Genomic DNA, 23,772 nt, shown 5'->3' with positions numbered 1-23,772 from the left:
AAACTACTATTTGGTAGTCTTTCAACAGATTTTATAGATATACTTTGCTAACTTTTTGAAAGCACAAGATAGCTTATATTCTTCAAATATATAACTAATAGCCCGATTAATTAAATATATTTTAAAAATTAGTTATGCATTCTATATTTTTATTAAATAACACTTTTAAATTTAATCTGAAATAAAAATGTTACTTATTTTCTCTGTTTACTTTTGTTTAGTTACTAGTAGGTAATTCGACTGCTAATTAAATATTTGCAAGCTTCAAAGTAACGAAACTTGTAAATATGTTGTATTTTCTTTGATAATTTAATAAGGTAAATCCAAAATTCAATCTAAACTTTTATTTTTACCTGTTAACCTCGGACTTCCAAAATTAAGCGAGAAACAATGTGTTTCCTTTGAAATAATTGCATTTTAGTTTCATTATATGCGTTTATATTGTCTTTAAACAGTATTGTTACAATTGAAATGTTATCAACAAGATAATTAGAACTTTGAGTAAATTAAAAAACGTATGACAGATGTCAAAAACAGTTGTTACTTATTTGACAGTCGGTACTGTTAATGTATTATTTCGTGAATTATTTTAAAATGTGCGACTATAAGTAATTTGTTAAGTTTTATACAGAAAGAAGTATGGTAGTAACTGTATTATAATTCTGGAAGTATAAAGACAACAATTAAAAATGCCTAAGGAGCAATATCGAGAAACATACGTCGGCAGAAAGATGTGAGTGAGGTTATGTTTACAACACAAAGTATTTGAAACATATTATTATCAGTCATAATTTCTAAAATATTTACAGCACCAGATTTGTGTTTCTACTTAAATTTAATTTTTTATTTAAATAACAAGTATGAAACAATGTACATACTAGAATATTTATTTTATATTTTTCAAGTAGTACTTGCTTAAGCAACTGTTACATACGTACTTAGTTCTTTTTAACTTAATTTATTACTATTAATACTTATAATTAATAACTTAATAAAAGTAAATGTTAAAAATAATTTTCCTATAAAAGTAATGTTGCTTTATTTTTTACGGGAAAATTACAGTGAAAACTTTTTTCAGCTCCCATGTTACATTTAACGTGGACAGTGCCTCAGCCATTCAACAGGCGGCGCACATCCAAGTCATTACCAAGAATTTGTATGCTCAGGACACACAGAGGGTACCAGCCAGCTATGGAGTACTTGATCGACGAATGGTGTGTAATCTTATTAAATACTTATGACACATGATATGTGTACAAAGGTACAGATGCATTAAGAGAAAATCAAGTCCCTATCTGAAATAGTATAACATACAATTTATTATATATTTTTTTTTCTTTTTGTCTTCTCAGTAACTTTTAAAATAGTAAGTAATTAATGTCAAAAACAGCATTTACATTAAGTTTTTGTCATCATTTTCTTCTTAGTGGCTCTCTTACCTTACTGATCCAAGAACTCTGCCCTGTCCAAATTTACTGATAAATTATTTAAATTCAAATAATTATAATTTGAATATAGATTGTATTATATTATATTGTATGATTGTATTTTATTGTATTATAATTTAAATATCCATTGTACTTAAATAATATAATGATAAATGAAATAATGTGCCCATATTATAGCATAGCTTGCAGTGTTTAAATCATTTATTGAATAAGAATATTTTACTAGGTATTATCTCTAATGTTTAATACACAGATAAGGTTTGAGGTTTTTATTTATTACAGTATGTATAAAAATCAGTTATTATAATCAGTGTATATTATGAGTTTAAATATGGTTATTTACTAACGAAAGTTGAAAAAAATACTTAATTTTTTCAAAAATCCATAAATAAAAATGCAAATTTTCAAACATTTATCACGTGACACAAAACGCTCCTGATTGGCCGGGGTTATGATGAAGTCACTTTCTTGTAAATTTTGCTTTTCTACAGGAACTGCAATGGGGTCGTCACCGACGCCATATTGTCCAAGTAGCGTTTTTGCGCGCTATTTAAATATGGAATTTTTAATATGATATTTTTCGGCAAATATGTACTAGAAGTAAAAAACACAACTTTTACTGGGTTCTTTAACTTCTACTAAATAATATAAAATGAATTTTAAGAACGAGTCAAATAGCCTATTGTATTGTGTAATGATTATGCCATATTATAAGTAGCAGCACTCTCCAGTTTCACATGCTTTGAACTTTGACTAAAGATATGACATTTTTTTGTTTAGGGAACAAATCAAAAAGATGCTAACTGTGAAACCTGCGGTCTTGGCTTAGCCGAGTGTGTGGGGCATTATGGCTACATCGATTTAGCCTTGCCTGTCTTCCATGTTGGCTACTTTCGATCTATAATCACAATACTTCAAACAATATGCAAGGTGAGTTAGGAATATAAGTTACTTCAGGTTTTTAGAGTATATATATAATTTTATATAGTAACATTCTATTTTTTTAATGTATTTCCTAAGATTTAGCCTAACCATTAGAAGCTTATATCATTTGGTCCATAATGTATTTTTTAAATTTAATAAAAACGTTGGTTTTTTTTTATTACAGAATAAAATTATTTATATACCCAAATGTAATATACATATACACTTATTTAGATGTCCATTTAAAGCTACTAAGTAAAATTTACTTTGAGCATTTTAATTTCATGCAAAGTTTTTACATTTCATCATAACATAAATTTTTTAAACAGAATTGCGCGAAAGTAATGCTACAGGAGCCGTTAAAAAAATCCTTCCGTCGAAAGTTCACACATCCGGAACTGTCATACTTACATAAGAAAAACCTCCGAGCAGCGGTTCTTAAGAAGGCGAAGACATGCACCAAGTGTCCTCACTGTGATTCCCTGAACGGTATCGTCAAGAAGAGCCCGGCCGGTATTTTGAAGATTATCCATGACAAATACAGGAATAAGAAAGTTTCGGATCCTATGGTCCAGAGAGTGCTGAGGGATTTCAACGAGGCAAAGGAAACAAACAAGGAGCTGGCTACAATGATTAATAGTGGACTGATTATTGAGCTTAGTCCACTAGAGGTAAGATAGTGATGTTATAAATTTATGCTGCCACTTTTATATAGGCTGGTGCACAGAAGCATGATTTGATGGTAAGTCGTCATCACCACCCATAGATATTGGCGATGTAAGAAATAAAAACCATTCCTTAAATCACCACTGCACCACCAACTTTTGAATATAGAAAAATGTTACGTCCCTTTTGCCTGTAGCTACTCATAACGGCTTAAGATTTATTGAAGAAGCATATCAACGCATGTTATGGTTCATTACAGGTGATTAACTTATTCCGCCGTATTCCCGATGAAGATATCCCGCTCCTGGGTATGGATGTTAAGACTTCCAGACCAGAAGATTTGATATTAACACGCCTACCTGTTCCGCCGCTCTGTATCCGACCGAGTGTCGCTTCGGACATTAAAGCTGGCACGTGAGTATAAATCACACTCACATTCCCATTTAACACACACATATAAATATTATACTCATTTAACACACACTGTCATCAAACGTCACACGTAATTATATAATGATGGTAATGTTGATGTGAGTCCTTTCACTCTATAATCTTGGTAAGAACACGGTCGGAAGGACTGCAGGCAAGTCTATTTGCGTGCTTTTTGAGGTCAAGAAATACTATCAACTTCCAAACATAGTTGTCATTAAACCAGGAGTTCGGGAAATATTACTTTATAAGCTTCTAGGCCACTGGGTTAGACATTAGGCACCACAACTCTTGGACGATATAAAGTGTCTTTTTTCATTTCTGCATAAGAGTTGTCAGTATCAGTATCCAATGATGACAATGTTTTCAGTAACGAGGATGATCTGACGATGAAGCAATCAGAAATCTTGCTCATTAATGACGTAATATCCCGTCACGTGGCCAGCGGCGGCAAGAGCGAGCTCGTGCAGGAGGACTGGGACTACTTACAGCTGCACGTGGCGCTCTATATCAACAGCGAAATGTCTGGCATACCACTTTCTATGCAGGTTAGTTGTGTGTGATTTCTAAATAAGGTAAGGAACTTTACACAACAACAGCCTGTAAATTCCCACTGCTGGGCTAAAGGCCTCCTCTCTCTTTGAGGAGAAGGCTTGGAACATATTCCACCACGCTGTTCCAATGCGGGTTGGTGGAATACACATGTGGCACAATTTTTATGAAATTCGTCACATGCAGGTTTCCTCACGATGTTTTCCTTCACCGCTGAGCACGAGATGAATTTTAAAGACAAATTGAGCACATGAATCAGCGGTGCTCGCCTGGGTTTGAACCCGCAATCATCGGTTAAGATGCACGCGTTGTAACCACTGGGCCATCTCGACTCACTGGGCCATCTAGACTCGAGGAAACTTTAATAGAGTTCAAAATAACAAAATCTCAATCAAAATATACTTTATTCAAGTAGCCTTTTACAAGCACTTTTGAATCTATTTAACACAACTATCTACCAAACTACCAATGTATCTGATAATGTATTATTTACAAAATTATATTTAATTTAGCTTAAAATTCAGTTAAGTATCGTCAGTAAGCAAAAGAATCTCAAAAATACCTTTTCTAAATACAAGATATAGAAAAGTACCTAAAATTTGTCCTTGTGGAACTCCTACTATTAGCACAGATTCAGAAGACTTAACTCCACTGTTAACTTACAAATCGATGAGTATTTTTTTTTGTAATGTTTATGTTGACGAACAATACTTATGGGGCCACCTGTTTGTAAATTATATTCGCAAAGGAAATACAAGGTACGTATCTTCAAACTCACTCTTCAAACCAAAAACCAGTGTATCTGATAATGCATTGTTTACAAAATTCTATTTAGTTTAGCTTAAAATTCAGTTAAGTATCCTTTTATAAATACAAGATATAGAAAAGTACCTAAAATTTATCCTTGTGGAACTCCTATTATTAGCATAGATTAACTTACAAATCGATGAGTACTTTTTTTTTTATATTTATGTTTTCGAACAATAATTTTGGGTCCATCTGTTTGTAAATTGTCATTATATTCGCAAAGGTATATACAAGGTACTTATCTTCAAATTCACTTTTTGAACCAGAACGCAAAGTAACTTTGTAGTGTTTGCACAAACCTTCCTCCAAGTAATAAACAAAAATAATAAGTAAGTATATAAACAGCGATCCAGGGTCTATCTTTCTATTTGCAGGCATTGTCTCGGAACTCGGATTTTGTATAAATAAATTTCAAATCAAGGACATTCTGGAAGAACAAATTATAAAACGATAAATCATATTTGATTTAGAGGCGATATGTCTGATTTATTCCCAATTAATTTATGTATTTTTTAAATCTGCTTCTAGCCGAAGAAACCAGGTCGAGGTTTGGTGCAGCGCTTGAAAGGCAAGCAGGGCCGGTTCCGCGGGAACTTGTCCGGGAAGCGGGTAGACTTCTCCAGCCGAACTGTCATCTCGCCCGACCCCAACCTTCAGATCCAAGAGGCATGCTCTTATTAACAATTAATCTTCTCTGAGAAATAATATTTCAAAAAAAAAATAAGGAAGATTACTAAGGTATTATCACACAGACTGAAGACATGACTGATGAGACTGAAAATTGGGTCACCTTCAAGTAATTGGTCCCGACCGCCCGAAGTTTTGTCAGTGGTTTACATCACTTTTCGCACTTTTAATTATACTGGCTTATACTGGGCTCACACCCCTCAAACCGAAACCTATTGTGTTTCGGTTTGGGGGGCTACTATACATGGCTATTTAGCAATATTAGTTAGATATGTGGTGTGGTGGTTGGACCCACAAAACTTACCCGTTCGCATATATACGTATAGTAAAGTAAGTAGAGTAACAGCCTGTAAATTTCCCACTGCTGAGATAAGGCCTTCTCTTCCATTAAGGAGAGGGTTTGGAACATATCCACCACGCTGTTCCAATGTGGGTTGGTGGAATGCACATGTGGCAGAATTTCGATGAAATTAGACACATACAGGTTTCCTCACGATGTTTTCCTTCACCGTCGAGCTCGAGATGAATTTGTTTGAACCCGCAATCATCGGTTAAGATGCACGCGTTTTAACCACTGGGCCATCTCGCACACGTATATTTAAAAAGAAAAAGCTGTTTGCGGGTAGAATATGTGATTTGGATCACGTATTAACAAACACAATAAAACGTAGTAAATTATTAGTTGAGTTGTTTTGAATGTAAGTTTTATCGAAAACAGGTCGGTGTTCCGGTACACGTAGCCAAGATCCTCACTTACCCGGAGCGGGTGTTTCCCGCGAATCTGCAGTGGCTCCGGAAGCTGGTGTGCAACGGGCCCGACGTGCACCCCGGGGCGAACTACGTGCAGCAACGAGGAGTCAACCACAAGAAGTACCTCAAGTACGGCAACAGGGAGAAAATCGCGCAGGAGTTGAAGGTGAGAGGTTCCTTTAGTATTGATGTTGCTTTCGTTAGTATAGTAAGACACAAATTAGATGTAGCATCGGAAAATGCAATGGAATGAATATAAAAACGATTACTGCCGATTTACACAACCAATAGAAATAGCTCCCTATCGCGCCATTCGACGCTATTTGTCGCTATAGATTCACGCGTCAGAGAAAGCAAGTGCATGTAAATCGACGTGTCAAATTGACGAATATGTATGACGGTCATGTGATATTACAAGTTATTACGTTTGTGCAAAGATCATATTCGCGTGAGAAATAAATATTGATAATTTGGGATAGCGTACTTAATTCGGATGTGATCGGTTTTACGAATTTTGCCGATGCGACATCTAAGTTGTGTCGTACTATAAGTATTTACAAAAGTTTTTAAGCAAAGTGCGTTACTACTACACAAATGCGATGCGGTGAGAATTCTACCTTCGAGATTATACTTTTTAAATTTATTTTAATTACTTCGGAGATCCCGTGATAAAGGAAATAAGAAGGTGGCTCTTATGTTCCATTGCTGGTATTAATCGCTTTCTCTCTCATAGATAAGTTTTGGGTAAGCCCCAAATCTTTTCACGATAATACGCCTTAGCCGAGCTGTGGACATTAATGTTTATTTCAACATCAACATTTGTTCGTATGAATAAATAATAAATAAATATGAGACAACATCACATACATTACTCTGATCCCAATGTAAGTAGCTAAGGCATTTGTGTTATGGAAAGTCAGAAGTAACGAAGGTACCACAAACACCCAGACCCAAGACAACATAGAAAACTAATTATAATCTACAATGACTCGGCCGGGAATCGAACCCAGGACCTCGGAGTGGCGTACCCTTGAAAACCGGTGTACACACCACTCGACCACGGAGGTCGTCAATGAATGGTCTGGAGTAAGCTCTTGTGTGTTGCAGTGCGGCGACACGGTGGAGCGGCACCTGGTGGACGGCGACGTGGTGCTGTTCAACCGCCAGCCGTCGCTGCACAAGCTGTCCATCATGTGCCACCGCGCGCGCGTGCAGCCGCAGCGCACCTTCCGGTGAGCGCCCCCCCCCACACACACACACACAGACTAGTCACGCACACGTACACGCACGCACACAGAGACTAGTCAAGAACTAGTCTAGAAGACTAGTTTCTTTCAATTTGTAATGTTACCTGCATGTTGTGTCTATTTTGCTTTGAAATGTGTGTAACACCTATAATTAAGATAACATTTAGATTTTAATATTAGTTGTTTTATTATGTTCTACTCGCTTTTGTTAATGTATATCTTGTTGGTGTTAATAAATAAATAAAAATAAAAAAAAATAAAAAGAACACGTACACGCACGTACACACGCACGCACACACGCACACACACACGTACGCACACACGCACGCACGCAAGCACGCACACATTGTCTAAAGTAATAAAAGTAGAATAGGTATTAATACTTCTGCTTATGCGTAAGTCATACTAATAAAACTGTATGTATAATGATTCTTAATGCTATGTAACACTGTTTTTAGGTTTAATGAGTGCGTGTGTACACCCTACAACGCAGATTTCGATGGTGACGAAATGAATATGCATTTGCCGCAGACTGAGGAGGCGAGGGCTGAGGCGCTTATACTCATGGGGGTTTGTGATTTTATTACAATACTACTAGTACTAGTTACTTTATGGAATAACTTTGTGCAACCCCGACAGGCACCACCACCTCATAATCTACTATAGCGCCAAACAGCAATACTTGTGCTTTTAAGGTGAATTTAGTCAGTATAACTCCAACCACAAGGGACATAACATATTTAGTACCAAAGTTGGTAGCGCATTGGAGGTGTCAATAAAAATTAATATATAGCGCCAATTTCTATGAACGTTGGTGACCATCAGGTAGGCCGTTCCCTTGAACGCTTGTCTGTATAATAAAAAAAGAATACCATAAAGTACAAAACCAAAGTACAAAATCTTTTCCACAGGTATAATTTTATCAAGATCGAAAATAGATTTAGCAGATTTGTATTATATATTATTATTATATGGGTCAAGTTTTTGTTAATAAAGTAACCTTATTTTGTGGAACTGTATAACAGATACTAAATATATATTAATATTTTTAGAACAAATCTAATCTCGTCACACCTCGAAATGGAGAACTCCTGATCGCAGCGACCCAGGACTTCATCACCGGCGGGTACCTGATCACCCAGCGGGACACGTTCTTCACGAAAGCCGAAGCGCAGCAGCTCGCGAGCTGCCTGCTGGCCGGGCCCGACAGCACCATGAGGATCGACATGCCGCCACCAGCTATTCTCAAGCCGAGGAAGCTTTGGACTGGGAAACAAATATTTAGGTGATTATAGAATTAATCTTAATATTTTTGGGCTTATTCGTAGCTGAAAGCTGAGAGCCAAGATGGTCCAGTGGTTAGAACGCGTGCCTCTTAACCGATGATTGCGGATTCAAACCCAGGCAAGCACCACTGAATATTCATGTGCTTATTTTGTCTATATTCTCGTGCTTGGCGGTGAAGGAAAACATCGTGAGGAAACCTGCATGTGTCTAATTTTATAGAAAATCTGCCACATGAGAACTCCACCAATCCGCGTTGGAACAGCGTGGTGGAATATGTTCCAAAAAATCTCTTCCCAAGGGGAGCGGAGGCCTTAGCCCATCTGTGGGAAATTTACAGGCTGTCGTTGTTGTTGAATTCTTGGCAAAGTTACAATTTTCATCATTTAATATGAAAAACCTGTGGAGTATGTATGTCATATTTCTGGCAAAAGTAACAGCCTGTACAAGCTCGCTATAAGTCTCAAGACACATCTCTTGAGGAGGAGGTTTAATTCTTCCACTACATTCCTTCATTGCTGGTTGGTCGATATACTGGCAAATTTACTGCAGGCACAAGGGACATAACAACTTAGTTCCCAAGGTTGATGGCACATTGACGATGTAAGGAATAGTTAATATTTCTTACAGCGTCATTGTCTATGGGTGATGGTGACCACTTACCATCAAGTGGCCCATCTGCTCGTCCACCAACCTATACCATAAACAAAATCCATTTAAATAAGGAACATGCTGTTTTCTTCACGGTGTTGTCTTCACCGCCAAGCACGAGATGAATTATGAACAGTATTAGATGTGATACAGGTTTGCTAATCGGACATCGTTCAGATGTGATACAGATTTGTTTATGGGACATCGGTTCTAATGTGACCTTGGTTTGTAGTTTGATAATGAAGCCGAACCATCGCTGCGAAGTGAAGGCGAACCTGGAGACGAAGGGCAAGAACTACACCGGCAACAAGGACATGTGCGTGCAGGACTCGTGTGAGTGTCGTATTGAAGTTCGTTGAAGCTTAATTGCTTTGGCGTGTAGGCTATCTTGAGATACTGAGGCATATAATATTCAGAGACGGATCCAGGTATGAGGCTAGCCAATACTCAAAGACCGAAGGAATAATATATTTTTATTTACGAAATGTCACAATTGTTTGAGTACCCTGTACTGACTGACTGATTAATGTATTATAATAATCTAATAATAAATTGTTATGATTTCGTCATGCCAAATATGGAGTACAACTAAAAAGGCGATGAGCTGACAGCACAGTGCAATCTATATTTAAATTAGAACATATTGAATGCAACGAACGACAGCCGAGATGACCCAGTGGTTAGAACAGGTACCTCAATAATCATGTGCTTAATTTGTGTTTATAATTCATGTCGTGCTCAGCGATGAAGGAAAATATCGTGAGGAAACCTGCATGTGTCTAATTTCATTGAAATTCAGCCACATGTGTATTCTCTAACCCGCATAGGAACATCGTGGTGGAATATGTTCCAAACCCTCTCCTTAATGGGAGAGGAGGCCTTAGCTTTGGTAGGGAATCTGTGAAATGATAAGTATTTATTATGATTCCTTATCTTTATGCTGACCTAACTAAATATTCGAACATGAATTCAGATGTGATAATAAGGAACTCTGAGCTGATCTGCGGGTCCATGGACAAGAGTACCCTGGGCTCCGGCACCAAGACCAGCATTTTCTACATCCTGCTGCGCGACTGGGGGGAAGAGTTTGCGGTGCGCGGCATGTGGAGGTTAGAAATTGATTATTTACACAGGATTGTATATCTTTGAAGAACACAAATATGTTGAAAATATGATATGAACGAGTAAGACAAGGACTGAGAGTGTGATGTTTTCAGTAGTTGTCTATTGTATTTTTATTCTGCTTGTTTGCCTGTTTGATTGCCTTGGTTTCGTGGCTAGATAGTGGCTACAGATCACTATTTTTTGGGTTCACATCCCAGCTCAATCTGATAAAAAACTATTGGATTTTTCTAGGACAAAATATTTAGTAACACTAACTACAAGTCTGGATGTTTGTTTTGTAGACACTCCCGTGGCTCGGAGAGCATGAAAATGTAGGTCATATTGGATTTGCCGTCCCATCGGATTATGTGGGAAAAGACTGCATTATAACATGCTCTGGGTAATTGGTTATGCTTATGATTGGCCGTGGCCGAATTCGGTCAGGACGACATCATCATCACTCTCCTTTAATTGGTCGAGCCGATATCACGCTATCTCGGAGCCTTGTGATTGGTTGATTTAATCAAGGGGTTTTTGATTCATGTCATTTGATGTACTTATTTGTTATTTTAGTGTCTGCATTTTTCTTTACTAGACAGTAGAGCGTAAGTTTTAGTATATTATTTTTTTACTCAGGTTAGCACGAATGGCGTCATACTACATGATGAACAGAGGCTTCAGTTTCGGTATCATAGACGTGACTCCCGGCAAGAAACTTATCGAGGCTAAGAATAAGCTGCTGGAATCTGGGTATGTGATGATCATATTTAATATCTATTTTATCTGATTTATTTTAACTCGGTAAGTTTAAATATCATACAAATAAATTTAATTGGTACATCAAGGCGGCTTACTCAATAAAATATTATGCTTTTACAAAGCTCTTTCACGGCAGAACAACCGAATTTGATGTAATTTAGCATTAAGTAAGAGTAACTTCAAGGTATACGGGTACCTTTTTCTGACTAACCTCTGACGAACTACATCTGAAACGTGAGCAAAAACGCGGGCAAGAATTAGTAGATGATAAAAAATGCTTTAAGTTATTCGTTGACAAGGTAAAAGTAGAATAAAGTAATATGTTACGGCCTGTTAACGTGCCATTGTTGGGCATATGCCTCGTCTCCTTTGAAGACTTAGAGGTTCTGTTTCATTACGATGCTTTAATGCTGGTTGGCGGACGAGCATATGGGCCACCTGATGGTAAATGGTCACCATCACCCATAGACAATGACGCTGTAAGAAATATTAACTATTCCTTACATCGTCAATGTGCCACCAACCTTGGGAACTAAGATGTTATGTCCCTTGTAGTTACACTGGCTCATTAACCCGTCAAACCGGAACACAACAATACTGAGTACTGTTATTTGGCGGTAGAATAACTTGCACAAAGCCCTACCCACCAAGTGGAGGTAGGTATCCTATTTCCTTTTTCGTTCTCTTGACAACCTATACGAGTATGCAACCTTTAATCATGATCGGTTGTATTTAAGTTAAAAGGTAAAACAAACAAAGTCACTTACGTCTTTATAACATTTACAGCTCTTAGACTATTAAGTATAATTCTATATTGACATTAAATCCGTAGGTATTCCAAGTGTGACGGCTATATCCTGGAGATGGAGAAGGGCACGTTGCAATCACAGCCGGGCTGCACGATGGAGGAGACCCTGGAAGCTGTGATGCTCAGCGAGCTGAGTAGCATAAGGTCAGATATTTGAGCAAAACATTCTCAAATTGTACATGATATTAGTCGCCATGACTTAAGTTAGTGTGATATAATATTATATGTAATATGTATATATTTTGTATTAACATATTTCAACAACAACAGCCTAGTTCCTACAGGAGTGACATGATCACTATGTGACCAAATTCCTAAAAAAAAAGATTAAAAAAAAAAACAACAGCCTGTAAATTGCCCAGCCACTGCTGGGCTAAGGTTTCTCTCCCTTTGAGGAGGCGTAGTGGAATAAGGTTTGCACCATATTCCACCACGCTGTACCTATGCGGGTTGGTGGAATGCACATGTGACAGAATATCTATGGAATCACACGCAGGTTTCCTCACGATGTTTCTCTTCACCGCCGAGCACGAGATGAACACAAATTAAGCACATGTGTATTCAGTGGTGCTTTCCTGGGTTTGTACCCGCAATCATCGGCTAAGATGCATGCGTTCTAACCACTGGGCCATCTCAACATATTTCGTTCTTGCACAATTTGTCAGTCGATTATTAAATGATTATTATAACTGGTTGATTCAGAGAGTTGGCGGCCAAGGCGTGTTTCCGTGAACTGCACCCCACCAACGCTCCTCTTATAATGGCTCAGAGTGGATCAAAGGGTGAGATTGTTTTATATAAGCTTCTATGTAACTACATATTTTAGCAAGTGTGGAACCAACATTAAATGTTAAATCAATTCCTCAAAACTGAAACTGAATACAAACATTTGATAGTGGCATTTTTATAATAATTGACTAATCAGTCAATAAATCAAAATAAACTTTGTTCAAGTAGGCTTTTACAAGCACTTTTGAATCGACATTTTACAATTAAGTGAAGCTACCGCCGGTTCGGAAAGTAAATTCTACCGAGAAGAACCGACAAGAAACTCAGTAGTACTTTTCAATATTTAAAAAATACAAAGACTCTAAATATACTTTATTCACGTAGAGTTCTTAAAAGCACTATAGAATTGTCATTTTAGAGGTTCGTATATTAAGGTACCGAAATGATGTCTTGAAAATTGAATAAAATTGGTTTGTATGTTTCGATGTTTGGTTATTCCCAGGATCGAATATCAACATATCGCAGATGATCGCCTGCGTCGGCCAGCAGGCGCTCAACGGCAAGCGCGTGCCCAACGGCTTCGAAGACAGGTCGCTGCCGCACTTCGAGAGGCATTGTACGTGCCTTCGCTACTGAATGCATGGCCAACTATGGCGCACTATATGCATGGCCAACTATGGCGCACTATATGTATGGCCAACTATGGCGCACTATATGTATGGCCAACTATGGCGCACTATATGTACGGCCAACTATGGCGCACTATATGTATGGCCAACTATGGCGCACTATATGTTTAGTACGACACAAATTAGATGTAGCATCGGAAAATGCAATGGAATGAAAATAAAACCGATTACTGCCGGTATACACAACCAATAGAAATAGCTCCCTATCGCCCAACTGACGCTATTCGTCGCTATAGATTCTCGCATCAGAGAAAGCAAGTGCATGTAAATCGACGCGTCAAATGACGAATATATCAGGTCATATTATATTACAAGTTATTACGTTTGTGTAAAGTTCATATTCGCATGAGAAATAAATATTGATAATGTGGGATAGCGTACTCAATTCAGATGTGATCGGTTTTACGAATTTTGCCGATGCGACATCTAAGTTGTGTCGTACTATACGTCAATGGTTGGCCATAATATGATGATGGGCGAACATTGGCGCTGTAAGAAAATGAACCATTTCTTACATAGCCAATGCGTCACCAACGTTGGATCTATGATGTTATGTCCCTTGTCACTGTGGTTACGTTATATCACTCACCATTTAAGCATTGCTGTTTGATACCTACGAAGGTGGGCTAGCACACTGATCATCTTGTAATTTAAATTGTGAATATTTTATAACATGTCAGACTTAATTGGAACACAGGATTAACGCAGGATGGATGAAATGGCGGCAGGTTACGGGAACAATTTGTGACCCGCGTATTCCCCTTAAACTTAAGGGGAAGATCTATGAGACCATGATCAGACCTGCTGTTCTTTATGGGTCAGAGTGTTGGGCTACAAAAGGGATGACTGAAAGATAGTTGCATGTTGCGGAGATGAGAATGCTGAGAGGAATGTGTGGTGTTATGCGAATGGATAGAGTAAGGAATGAGTACATACGAGGAAGTTTGAAAGTGACACCGATAGCCGAGAAGTTATGTGGAAGGCGGCTGTCGTGGTATGGGCATGTAATGCGGAGGAATGAGGGACATATTATGAAGAAGGTCTTGAGCATGGATGTGGATGGATATAGAGGTAGAGGACGACCTAGGGAACGATGGATGGATTGTGTGAAAGATGATATGGTCAGAATGAATATTACTTGTGAGATGACGTCTGACAGAGAAGTATGGAAGGAGAAGACTGCGCCGACCCCAAATAAAATTGGGAATAGGGCAGGAGGAAGGAAGGCAGACATAATTGGAAAATTTTTAAAATTTGTACCCTAAAATGATAATTCTGTTTCATAATAATAGCAAAGATTCCGGCGGCGAGAGGATTCGTCGAGAACAGCTTCTATTCCGGGCTGACGCCCACGGAGTTCTTCTTTCACACGATGGGAGGTCGCGAGGGGCTCGTGGACACCGCCGTCAAGACCGCGGAGACGGGCTACCTGCAGAGGAGACTCGTCAAGGTCAGCAGAAAATATTGCATCTCAAGAATGTTTTCCTATCTGTGCAGGGTTACATGTCACAAATTAATATTTATAACAACAGCAGCCTGTAAATTCTCACTGCTGGGCTAAAGGCCTCCTCTCCCTTTGAGGAGAAGGTTTGGAACATATTCCACCACGCTGTTCCAATGCGGGTTGGTGGAATACACATGTGGCAGAATTTCTATGAAATTTGTCACATGCAGGTTTCCTGACGATGTTTTCCTTCACCGCTGAGCACGAGATGAATTATAAAGACAAATTAAGCACATGAATCAGCGGTGCTTGCCTGGGTTTGAACCCGCAATCATCGGTTAAGATGTACGCGTTCTTACCAGTGGGCCGACTCGACTCCCACTGGGCCATCTCGATTCCCACTGTGCCATCTCGTTTCCCACTGGACTATATCGACTCCCACTGGGCCATCTCGACTCACGACTATATAAGGTTATTTATTAAATATATTTTCTGCAATAAGAGCGATGTTATTTTCAATCGAAGCGCACGAGATGAATAAAATATACAGATTGAGCACATGGGAATCGAAAGCATGTCCCATCGAATAAGAAGATTTCCATCCATATTTAGGTTTTCTGACCATTGAACTATTTTGACTTTAAATAATAGAGGAGTGTGACCAATGATGTTGTAGTAAACAGATATGTTATTAACGCGCAAAATGTGAAGACTAGAAAACGTCCCAATTGGGACGTTTGCCTTTAGTCGTTTTACGTAGTAATACGTTATAATACATCATAATTACGTTGTAATACGTCTTGCGTGATTAAAACATCTAGTTATCCCTTTTACTTATTGTTTTTATCAAGCTATCCTTTTTACTTGTAACGGAATGTAAAATAAACGGTCCCGGCGCGGCACACTTTTTTCTGTTGTTTAGTATGGGTATAACATATCTGTTTATTAGAATATCATTGAGTGAATTACGTAGGGCTGCCGTTGAGGATGCAGAATGAAACCGAACGAATTTAACTTATACGTTTATTTAAGTAATTCAATTTAACAATTAATTATTTCTAATTTATAATACGTGACAGTCTGTTCGATGTCAGAACAGAAAGTGAAGTTCTGTAGTCTGAATTACATATTTTATAACGAAATCGGTAAATCACTGAATGGTCCCCACGGTATGGTGATTCTTGGTAGCGCTCGATGTTCGGGAGGTCTTGCGAAACAAAGCAGCGACGCTGGCAACAGGTGGTAGCTTCAAGGAATGCATGGTGTGATTATTTCTCACGGTATGGTAATTCTTGGTAGCGCTCGATGTTCGGGAGGTCTTGCGATTATTTCTTAACAAGTGTGACTATGTTGTGTGATGTATGGTCGTTTGTTTGTTTTGGGCGGCAGTCGCTGGAAGACCTGGTGCTGCACTATGACATGACGGTGCGCAACGCGACGGGCGAGGTGGTGCAGTTCCGCTACGGCAGCGACGGGCTGGACCCCAGCTACATGGAGGCGCGCGACCGGCCCGTCGACCTGGCGCGCGCGCTGCAGCACGTGCGCGCGCGCTGCCGCTCCAGGTGCCCCAACCCTCTACCCCAAAGCCCATCTTTTCCATTGATGTCAACAAAATTTCATTGATGACAATAAGCGACCGCCCCAGGTGCCTCAACCGTCTACCCCAAAGCCCATCTCTTCCATTGATGTCAACAAAATTTCATGATTTAACATGTAGGCTATTGAGTCGAGATGGCCCAGTGAAGTTAGAACGTGTGCATCTTAACCGATGATTGCGGGTTCAAACCCAGGCAAGCACCGCTGATTCATGTGCTTAATTTGTCTTTATAATTCATCTCGTGCTCAGCGGTGAAGGAAAACATCGTGAGGAAACCTACATGTGACAAATTTCATACAAATTCTGTCACATGTGTATTCCACCAACCCGCATTGGAACAGCGTGGTGGAATATGTTCCAAACCTTCTCCTCAAAGGGAGAGAAGGCCTTTAGCCCAGCAGTGGGAGTTTACAGGCTGTTGTTGTTGTTGTTGTATTTGATAATACGAAAAATAAATAGTCAAGTTTACGAAGAGGCAAATTGATTTTTTTAAAAAATAAAAAAATATATATTTAAAATAATTGAGGATCGAATTAAATACGTCTGAACAGATTTGGATGCTCAGTTTAATTATTGAAATACATGTGTCCCACTGTCTCAACTAAAATCTTACATTCCAGGAATTAATTTACATTGTTATGTTTCCCAGTACAACGACCATCCAACGCTAGAATGCAACAACGCAATTTTTAGGTTTTTACCGTGAATATTCTTCGTGGTACTGGTTGCATAACTAAATTGTGAATTATTGTAATCAGTATATTATGTGTTTATATTATGTGTTTAAAAATGGTTATTTACTAACGAAACTTGAAAATAATACTTAATTTATTCAAAAATCAATAAATAATAATGCATTTTTTCAAACGTTTGTCACGTGACACAAAACGCTCCTGATTGGCCGGGCCTATGATGAAGTCACTTTCTTGTAAACCTTTCAACCAAGCCACCGACCCATTTGCAGCGCCATATTGTCCAAGTAGCCTTTTCGCGCGTTATTCAAATAGGGAATTTTTAATATGATATTAAATAGCTGATATTTTTCAGCAAATATGTACTAGAAATAAAAAAATCAACTTTCAATGGGTTCATTAAACTCTACTAAATAATATAAAATGGATTTTAAAAACCAGTCAAATAGCCTATTATGATTTGTACACTTTTGTAATAAAAACTTTGAAATGTATTTTTGTGTATCCTAAACCTAGAATTAATTAGGTTTTTTGATTATTTGTAAAAACATAAGATAATTTATTTCAGTGATGAGGAACCACTCGATGGTGACGGGATCGTAGTGGCCGCTGAGGAGACCCTCGCGCTGGACGACTTCAAGACCTGCCCTGATGAGTTCAAAGCTGAGTTGTTGTGAGTATTCCACGTGATATATATGTATTATACAGCGTGTAACGTTGATACACGCGACGCCGCAACGTTAGAATACGTTGTTATGTGTTTATTACTTAGCAGTCCTAAGGGTCGACGGTAATAAGTTCTGTTAACTGTACTTAAAAGTATTAAAAGTCATAAATCAATTGTCATTCATCTTGCCCTTATCTGATTTAGTAATATTTATTATAAATTATATGATATACAGCAGTTATTTCTAATCGTTCCAGTTAGTAAATACATTAAATAAAACGTGACAAATTGTCATTGCTTCCAGAAACTTCCTGAAAACGATAGCGAACAAGGTCCGGCTGTTGCGCGCGAGGTACTCGGCGTGCGGCGCCGTGGCGCGCCAGCTCGAGCGCCTCACGCTGACGCAGCTCGTGCAGTTCATCCGCGTGTGCCACGACAAGTACCAGCGCAGCATCATCGAGCCCGGCACCGCCGTCGGCGCGCTCGCCGCGCAGGTGCGCACGCACACGCACGCACACACACACACGCACGCATACACATACGCACACACCTACACGCACGCATACACATACACGCACGCATACACATACGCACAAACACACGCTCGCACACACATACGCACGCATACACATACGCAAACACATACACTCGCACACACACACACACACACACACACACACGCACACACACACACACACACACACACACACGCACACACACAATTTTGCTGTTAGAATGTTTGACAAATACTTATATGGGCTCAATGGCCTTCCATTTGCAACCATAGCAACTCAAGGGGAGTTGAGTAAAGAAGAATGATATATGGAGCATTCGGTAGCTAATAATGTTCTACTTTAGGGTACGTAGCTAAACGTGGGTACGTGCTAGACACTTAAAGAGGATTAAAAAATTATCTATTTCAATTACAGAGTATAGGGGAGCCGGGTACCCAGATGACGCTGAAGACGTTCCACTTTGCCGGCGTGGCGTCCATGAACATCACGCAGGGCGTGCCGCGCGTCAAGGAGATCATCAACGCGTCGCGCGTCATCTCCACGCCCATCATCACCGCCGAGCTGATGGAGCCGCTCGACCAGGAGTTCGCCAGGCGCGTCAAGGGCCGCATCGAGAAGACCACCTTGGGGGAAGTGAGTAGTCTTTTGTACTAGATTATCCTTGATCGTAGGACATCGGAACTACAAAGAATTTTTCAATAATTTTCCTGAGAACCATTTTATACATTCTTATGTTTTATGGGTTTTTTAAAAATAAATGTATTGTTTTATAACTGTTTTTAATATAACATACAAAAGCCGTTTAGTTTGACCGAAAAGTGCTTGGATGGGCGTAGTTTTTATTTTTATTATTTTTATTGACATAAGAATTAAATACATTAAATGCTTAAATATATACAAATATGAACTAAAACTAGTTACTGTATAAATCTTGACCGCGTGGAATGGTGTCAAGAATGCTAGCAGCGTTTCCCCGTATTCCGATCCTCTAAGTGCGTATAGTACGACACAACTTAGATGTCGCATCGGCAAAATTTGTAAAACCGATCACATCGGAATTGTAAGTACGCTATCCCAAATCATCAATATTTATTTCTCATGCGAATATGATCTTTGCACAAACGTAAAAACTTGTAATGTCATATGATCTAATATATTCGTCAATTTGACGCGTCGATTTACTTGCACTTGCTTTCCTTGACGCGAGAATCTATAGCGACGAATAGCGTCGAATCGCGCGATAGGGAGCTATTTCTATTGGTTGTGTAAATCGGCAGTAGTCGGTTTTATTTTCATTCCATTGTATTTTCCGTTGCTACATCTAATTTGTGTCGTACTGTAGTTGAATAATATGCATATTGATTATAATAATAATAAATAAATATCAGACAACATCACATACATTACTCTGATCCCAATGTAAGTAGCTTAAGCACTTGTTTTATGGAAATCAGAAGTAACGACGGTACCAGAAACACCCAGACCCAAGACAACGTAGAAAACTAATGGTAATTAATCTACATCGACTCGACCGGGAATCGAACCCGGGACCTCAGAGTGGCGTACCCATGAAAACCGGTGTACACACCACTCGACCATGGAGGTCGTCAAAAGCTTGCATATTACTTGCAAAAGATTGCAAGTAATATGTCATGATGTCACAGATCACGACGTACATAGACGAGGTGTACCTGCCGCACGAATGCTTCCTGCTCGTCCGGCTCGACGCCGAGCGCATCCGGCTGCTGTGTCTCGAAGTTAACGTCCACTCCATTGTGTATTCGTTAGTACACTGAAGTTTAAATTTTTAATTCAATTTTTGTTATATTCCCGTAATTGTTTTAAAGTCACAAATTATATAATACACTAGAATGACTTCAATGTTTTACTGTACTTGTTTTAGGATATGTTACTTAAAATGTTATTAATGTAATGAATGAGTCAAGATGGCCCAGTGGTTAGAACGCGTGCATCTTAACCGATGATTGCGGGTTAAATCCCAGGCAAGCACCGCTGATGCATGTGCTTAATTTTTCTTTACAATTCATCTCGTGCTCAGCGGTGAAGGAAAACATCGTGAGGAAACCTGTATGTGACAAATTTCATAGAAATTGTGCCACATGTGTATTCCACCAACCCGCATTGGAACAGCGTGGTGGAATATGTTCGAAAACTTCTCCTCAAAGGGAGAGGAGGCCTTTAGCCCAGCAGTGGGAATTTACAGGCCGTTGTTGTTGTATGTAATCCTACTAATTACGTGTAACTCGTTCTTTTATAAAGGTTTTAGATTAGGATAATAAAATGTTAAACTTTTCTATAGGATATGCACATCAAAGTTGAAAGTAAAACCAGGAAATGTGCAAGCCGTCTCCGAGTGGGCCATCAAAGTGTACGCAGAGGCGAGCAAGCACGGCGGCTGGTTGAATATGGCCATGCAGCAGCTCGCCCGGCAGCTGCCCTCCGTCGTCGTCAAGGGCCTGCCCAGGGTCTCGCGAGCGGTCATCGCCTGTGACGACACGGGATCCATCACCAGGTCAATAGACACCAGAATATCTAATGCTCTTGTGAATTTAGGGAGTGTGAAAATGACACGTTATTGACGACCTCCATGGTCGAGTGGTGTGTACACCGGTTTTCATGGGTACGCTACTCTGAGGTCCCGGGTTCGATTCCCGGCCGAGTCAATGTATATTACCATTAGTTTTCTATGTTGTCTTGGGTCTGGGTGTATGTGGTACCGTCGTTACTTCTGATTTCCATAACACAAGTGCTTCAGCTACTTACATTGGGATCAGAGTAATGTATGTGATGTTGTCTCATATTTATTTATTCTCTTGCAGGTATAAGCTGTGCGTAGAAGGAGACGGACTGAGAGACGTCATCGCGACGTACGGCGTCGAGGGCAGGAAGACGACCTCCAACAATATCTTAGAGGTGACGTATGGACAATAACAGAGCACGTTACATCCGGCTGCTCGAATACTTTACTAATAATACGTCATAACTTATTTTACACTTTTGTTAATATGTATGTATATGTATATGTATGTATGTGTATGTATATGCATGTGTATGTATTTATATATTTTTCCATATTGATTCGTATGTAATATATTTTAGTCAATTAATTTATAACTTTTGTACGCCTCCAAACCGCTTCCATTTTTTTTTCAGTCCTATGCCCAAAGGTTGTCTGGAAGAAATTGCTACCGTAGCGATAAGACCGCCTTTGTACATCTACTCAACATGTTACACATTTGCCTTGTTTTTTATTATTGGTGTACAATAAAGAGTATTTATTATTATTATTATATTTTTAGCATAGCTAATTCTCTTCTTTACTGAAAAAAGGATTCTATAACTGTGCACGGGCCTGAGCCAAGTGCATAGCTAGGGGAGTTAGCCTAAAAATTTTCTAACTAGGCGGCATGTATTTAAAATTACGGCTTTCTGTAAAAGTGTGAGAGTGGAATTATTGATATTTAGTAATTTCAGACTGGTATGGAGAGTGTGAGGTATGACTCCAGTGGAGGATAGAACTATAGGTACCATTTTGGTGTTCTTAACTTTCCATTGTGTTTTTATCTCTATGGATAAATCAGTGTATTTAGATATTTTTTCGGTAAAAGTGTTATTTAAGTTATGGGTGTTGCAAATTGCTATATCTATTAAATAAACCGCTATCTTGAATGCAACTGGTAGGTGTACCACACGCTGGGCATCGAGGCGGCGGCGTCGACCATCATGAGCGAGATCGAAGCGGTGATGGCGGGCCACGGCATGGCGGTGGACCGGCGCCACGTGGCGCTGCTGGCCGCGCAGATGTGCGCGCGCGGGGAGGTGCTCGGCATCACGCGCTACGGCCTCGCGCGCATGAAGGAGTCCGTGCTCAACCTGGCCAGCGTGAGTGCGCACACACACACACACGCCATCGCACGATACACTTAAACTACGACACAACTTAGATGTAGCATCGGCAAATTCAATAAAACCGATTACTGCCGATTTACAAGACCAATAGAAATATCTTCGTATCGCGTCATTCGACGCTATTCGTCGCTATAGATTCCCGCGTCAGTTCAACTTAAGAAAGGAAGTGCAGGTAAATCGACGCGTCAAATTGACGAATATATTAGGTTATATGATATTACAAGTTATTACGTTTGTGCAAAGATCATACTCGCATGAGAAATAAATATTGATAATTTGGGATAGCGTCCTCAATTCGGATGTGATCGGTTTTACGAATTTTGCCGATGCGATATCTAAGTTGTGTCGTACTATACTCAGACATCGGCGTATTGAATTAAGAACAAAAGAAAGGCAGAGTTCATTAATTTACGCTCTCATCATAAGCCAAACATCTATTACTTTGCCACCTTACAAAACAGTTTTAAACGTGAATAGAGCGCGTGTTTATAATCCAAGTGGTAAATGCAAGCATATCGCTGCTTTGATCCAATAATGCGATTAGATAATGATATTAAAATGTATTCATGTAGAATCACTTTGCAATTGACGGATACATCTGATGACTGAGCTTACTTTATTTCTACTTTTGACCACCATGAGCGCTGCGATAGATTATGTCCCCCCCCCCCAATTCTTCGCATCCAGCGAATATACGTGAGATGTGAGAGAACGAGTAGATGAGCAAAGGTTTTTGTGTCGTCAGTTCGAGAAGACGTCGGACCACCTGTTCGACGCGGCGTACTACGGGCAGCGCGACCGCATCGAGGGCGTGTCGGAGTGCATCATCCTGGGCGTGCCGGCCGGCATCGGCACGGGCGTGCTGCAGCTGCTGCACGCGCACGGGCCCGCGCACGCGCACGGGCCCGCGCACGCGCACGCGCACGCGCACGGGCCCACGCCCACGCTGCTCTTCGACAACCCCGACTACCACCCCTCCATATGGGACTAGAGATACTAACATTACGAATTAAACTAATACCCAGCATGTCTGTTGTTTTATTTTTTACAATGCTTCTTCTTAATGAGTCAAAGTCAAAAATCTTTATTCAATATATATGTTCACACTTGCTAAATCATAGTCACAAATCTACCACCGGTTTGGACCGGTTTGTGCAAGCCTCCAGAGGGGCTTGCACAAAACTATTTTAATCAATCTTAATGCTCAAAATGGAGATTTATTATCAATATATTTCTTATATATGAGTATTAAATATCTAAGAAAATTATATATATTCAATCTGATTTATCATAAATATATTTTAATCACTGAATATATATTTTTAAAACAACGATATAAGAGCCTATTAAAGTATATTCTTCATAGAGTAAAGTAAGTTTAAATAAAACTACA

The 23,772-nt window shown here is 39.3% G+C and overlaps 1 protein-coding gene across 1 annotated transcript; it reads left to right on the top strand.

Annotated features, from left to right (window-relative positions):
• Positions 1–542: 542 nt before the first annotated feature.
• Positions 543–23,370, top strand: LOC124538536 (DNA-directed RNA polymerase III subunit RPC1). Its single transcript, XM_047115623.1, has 27 exons — positions 543–733; positions 1,079–1,214; positions 2,229–2,378; positions 2,702–3,043; positions 3,298–3,452; positions 3,838–4,015; positions 5,355–5,492; positions 6,232–6,429; positions 7,371–7,495; positions 7,969–8,080; positions 8,563–8,795; positions 9,678–9,778; positions 10,419–10,554; positions 11,186–11,299; positions 12,141–12,260; positions 12,819–12,898; positions 13,348–13,461; positions 14,827–14,984; positions 16,368–16,540; positions 17,836–17,940; positions 18,239–18,428; positions 18,864–19,082; positions 20,114–20,232; positions 20,770–20,982; positions 21,290–21,383; positions 22,152–22,352; positions 23,125–23,370. The coding sequence occupies exons 1-27, from the start codon at positions 690–692 to the stop codon at positions 23,368–23,370; spliced, it is 4,194 nt and encodes a 1,397-aa protein (XP_046971579.1). The 5' UTR covers positions 543–689.
• Positions 23,371–23,772: the final 402 nt, after the last annotated feature.

The sequence above is a fragment of the Vanessa cardui genome, chromosome 20, assembly GCF_905220365.1.
Source record: "Vanessa cardui chromosome 20, ilVanCard2.1, whole genome shotgun sequence".
NCBI lineage: Eukaryota > Metazoa > Arthropoda > Insecta > Lepidoptera > Nymphalidae > Vanessa > Vanessa cardui.
The sequence above is the reverse complement of the archived record's forward strand: the minus strand, read 5'-3'. Positions and strand labels throughout refer to the sequence as shown.

Excerpts from the sequence above, each read along its gene's own strand:
- LOC124538536 (XM_047115623.1), top strand. The coding sequence starts at position 690 with ATGCCTAAGGAGCAATATCGAGAAACATACGTCGGCAGAAAGAT. Across the intron at positions 1,215-2,228 it reads GAGTACTTGATCGACGAATG|GGAACAAATCAAAAAGATGC; the intron begins GTGTGTAATCTT and ends TTTTTTGTTTAG. Across the intron at positions 12,261-12,818 it reads AGCGAGCTGAGTAGCATAAG|AGAGTTGGCGGCCAAGGCGT; the intron begins GTCAGATATTTG and ends TGGTTGATTCAG.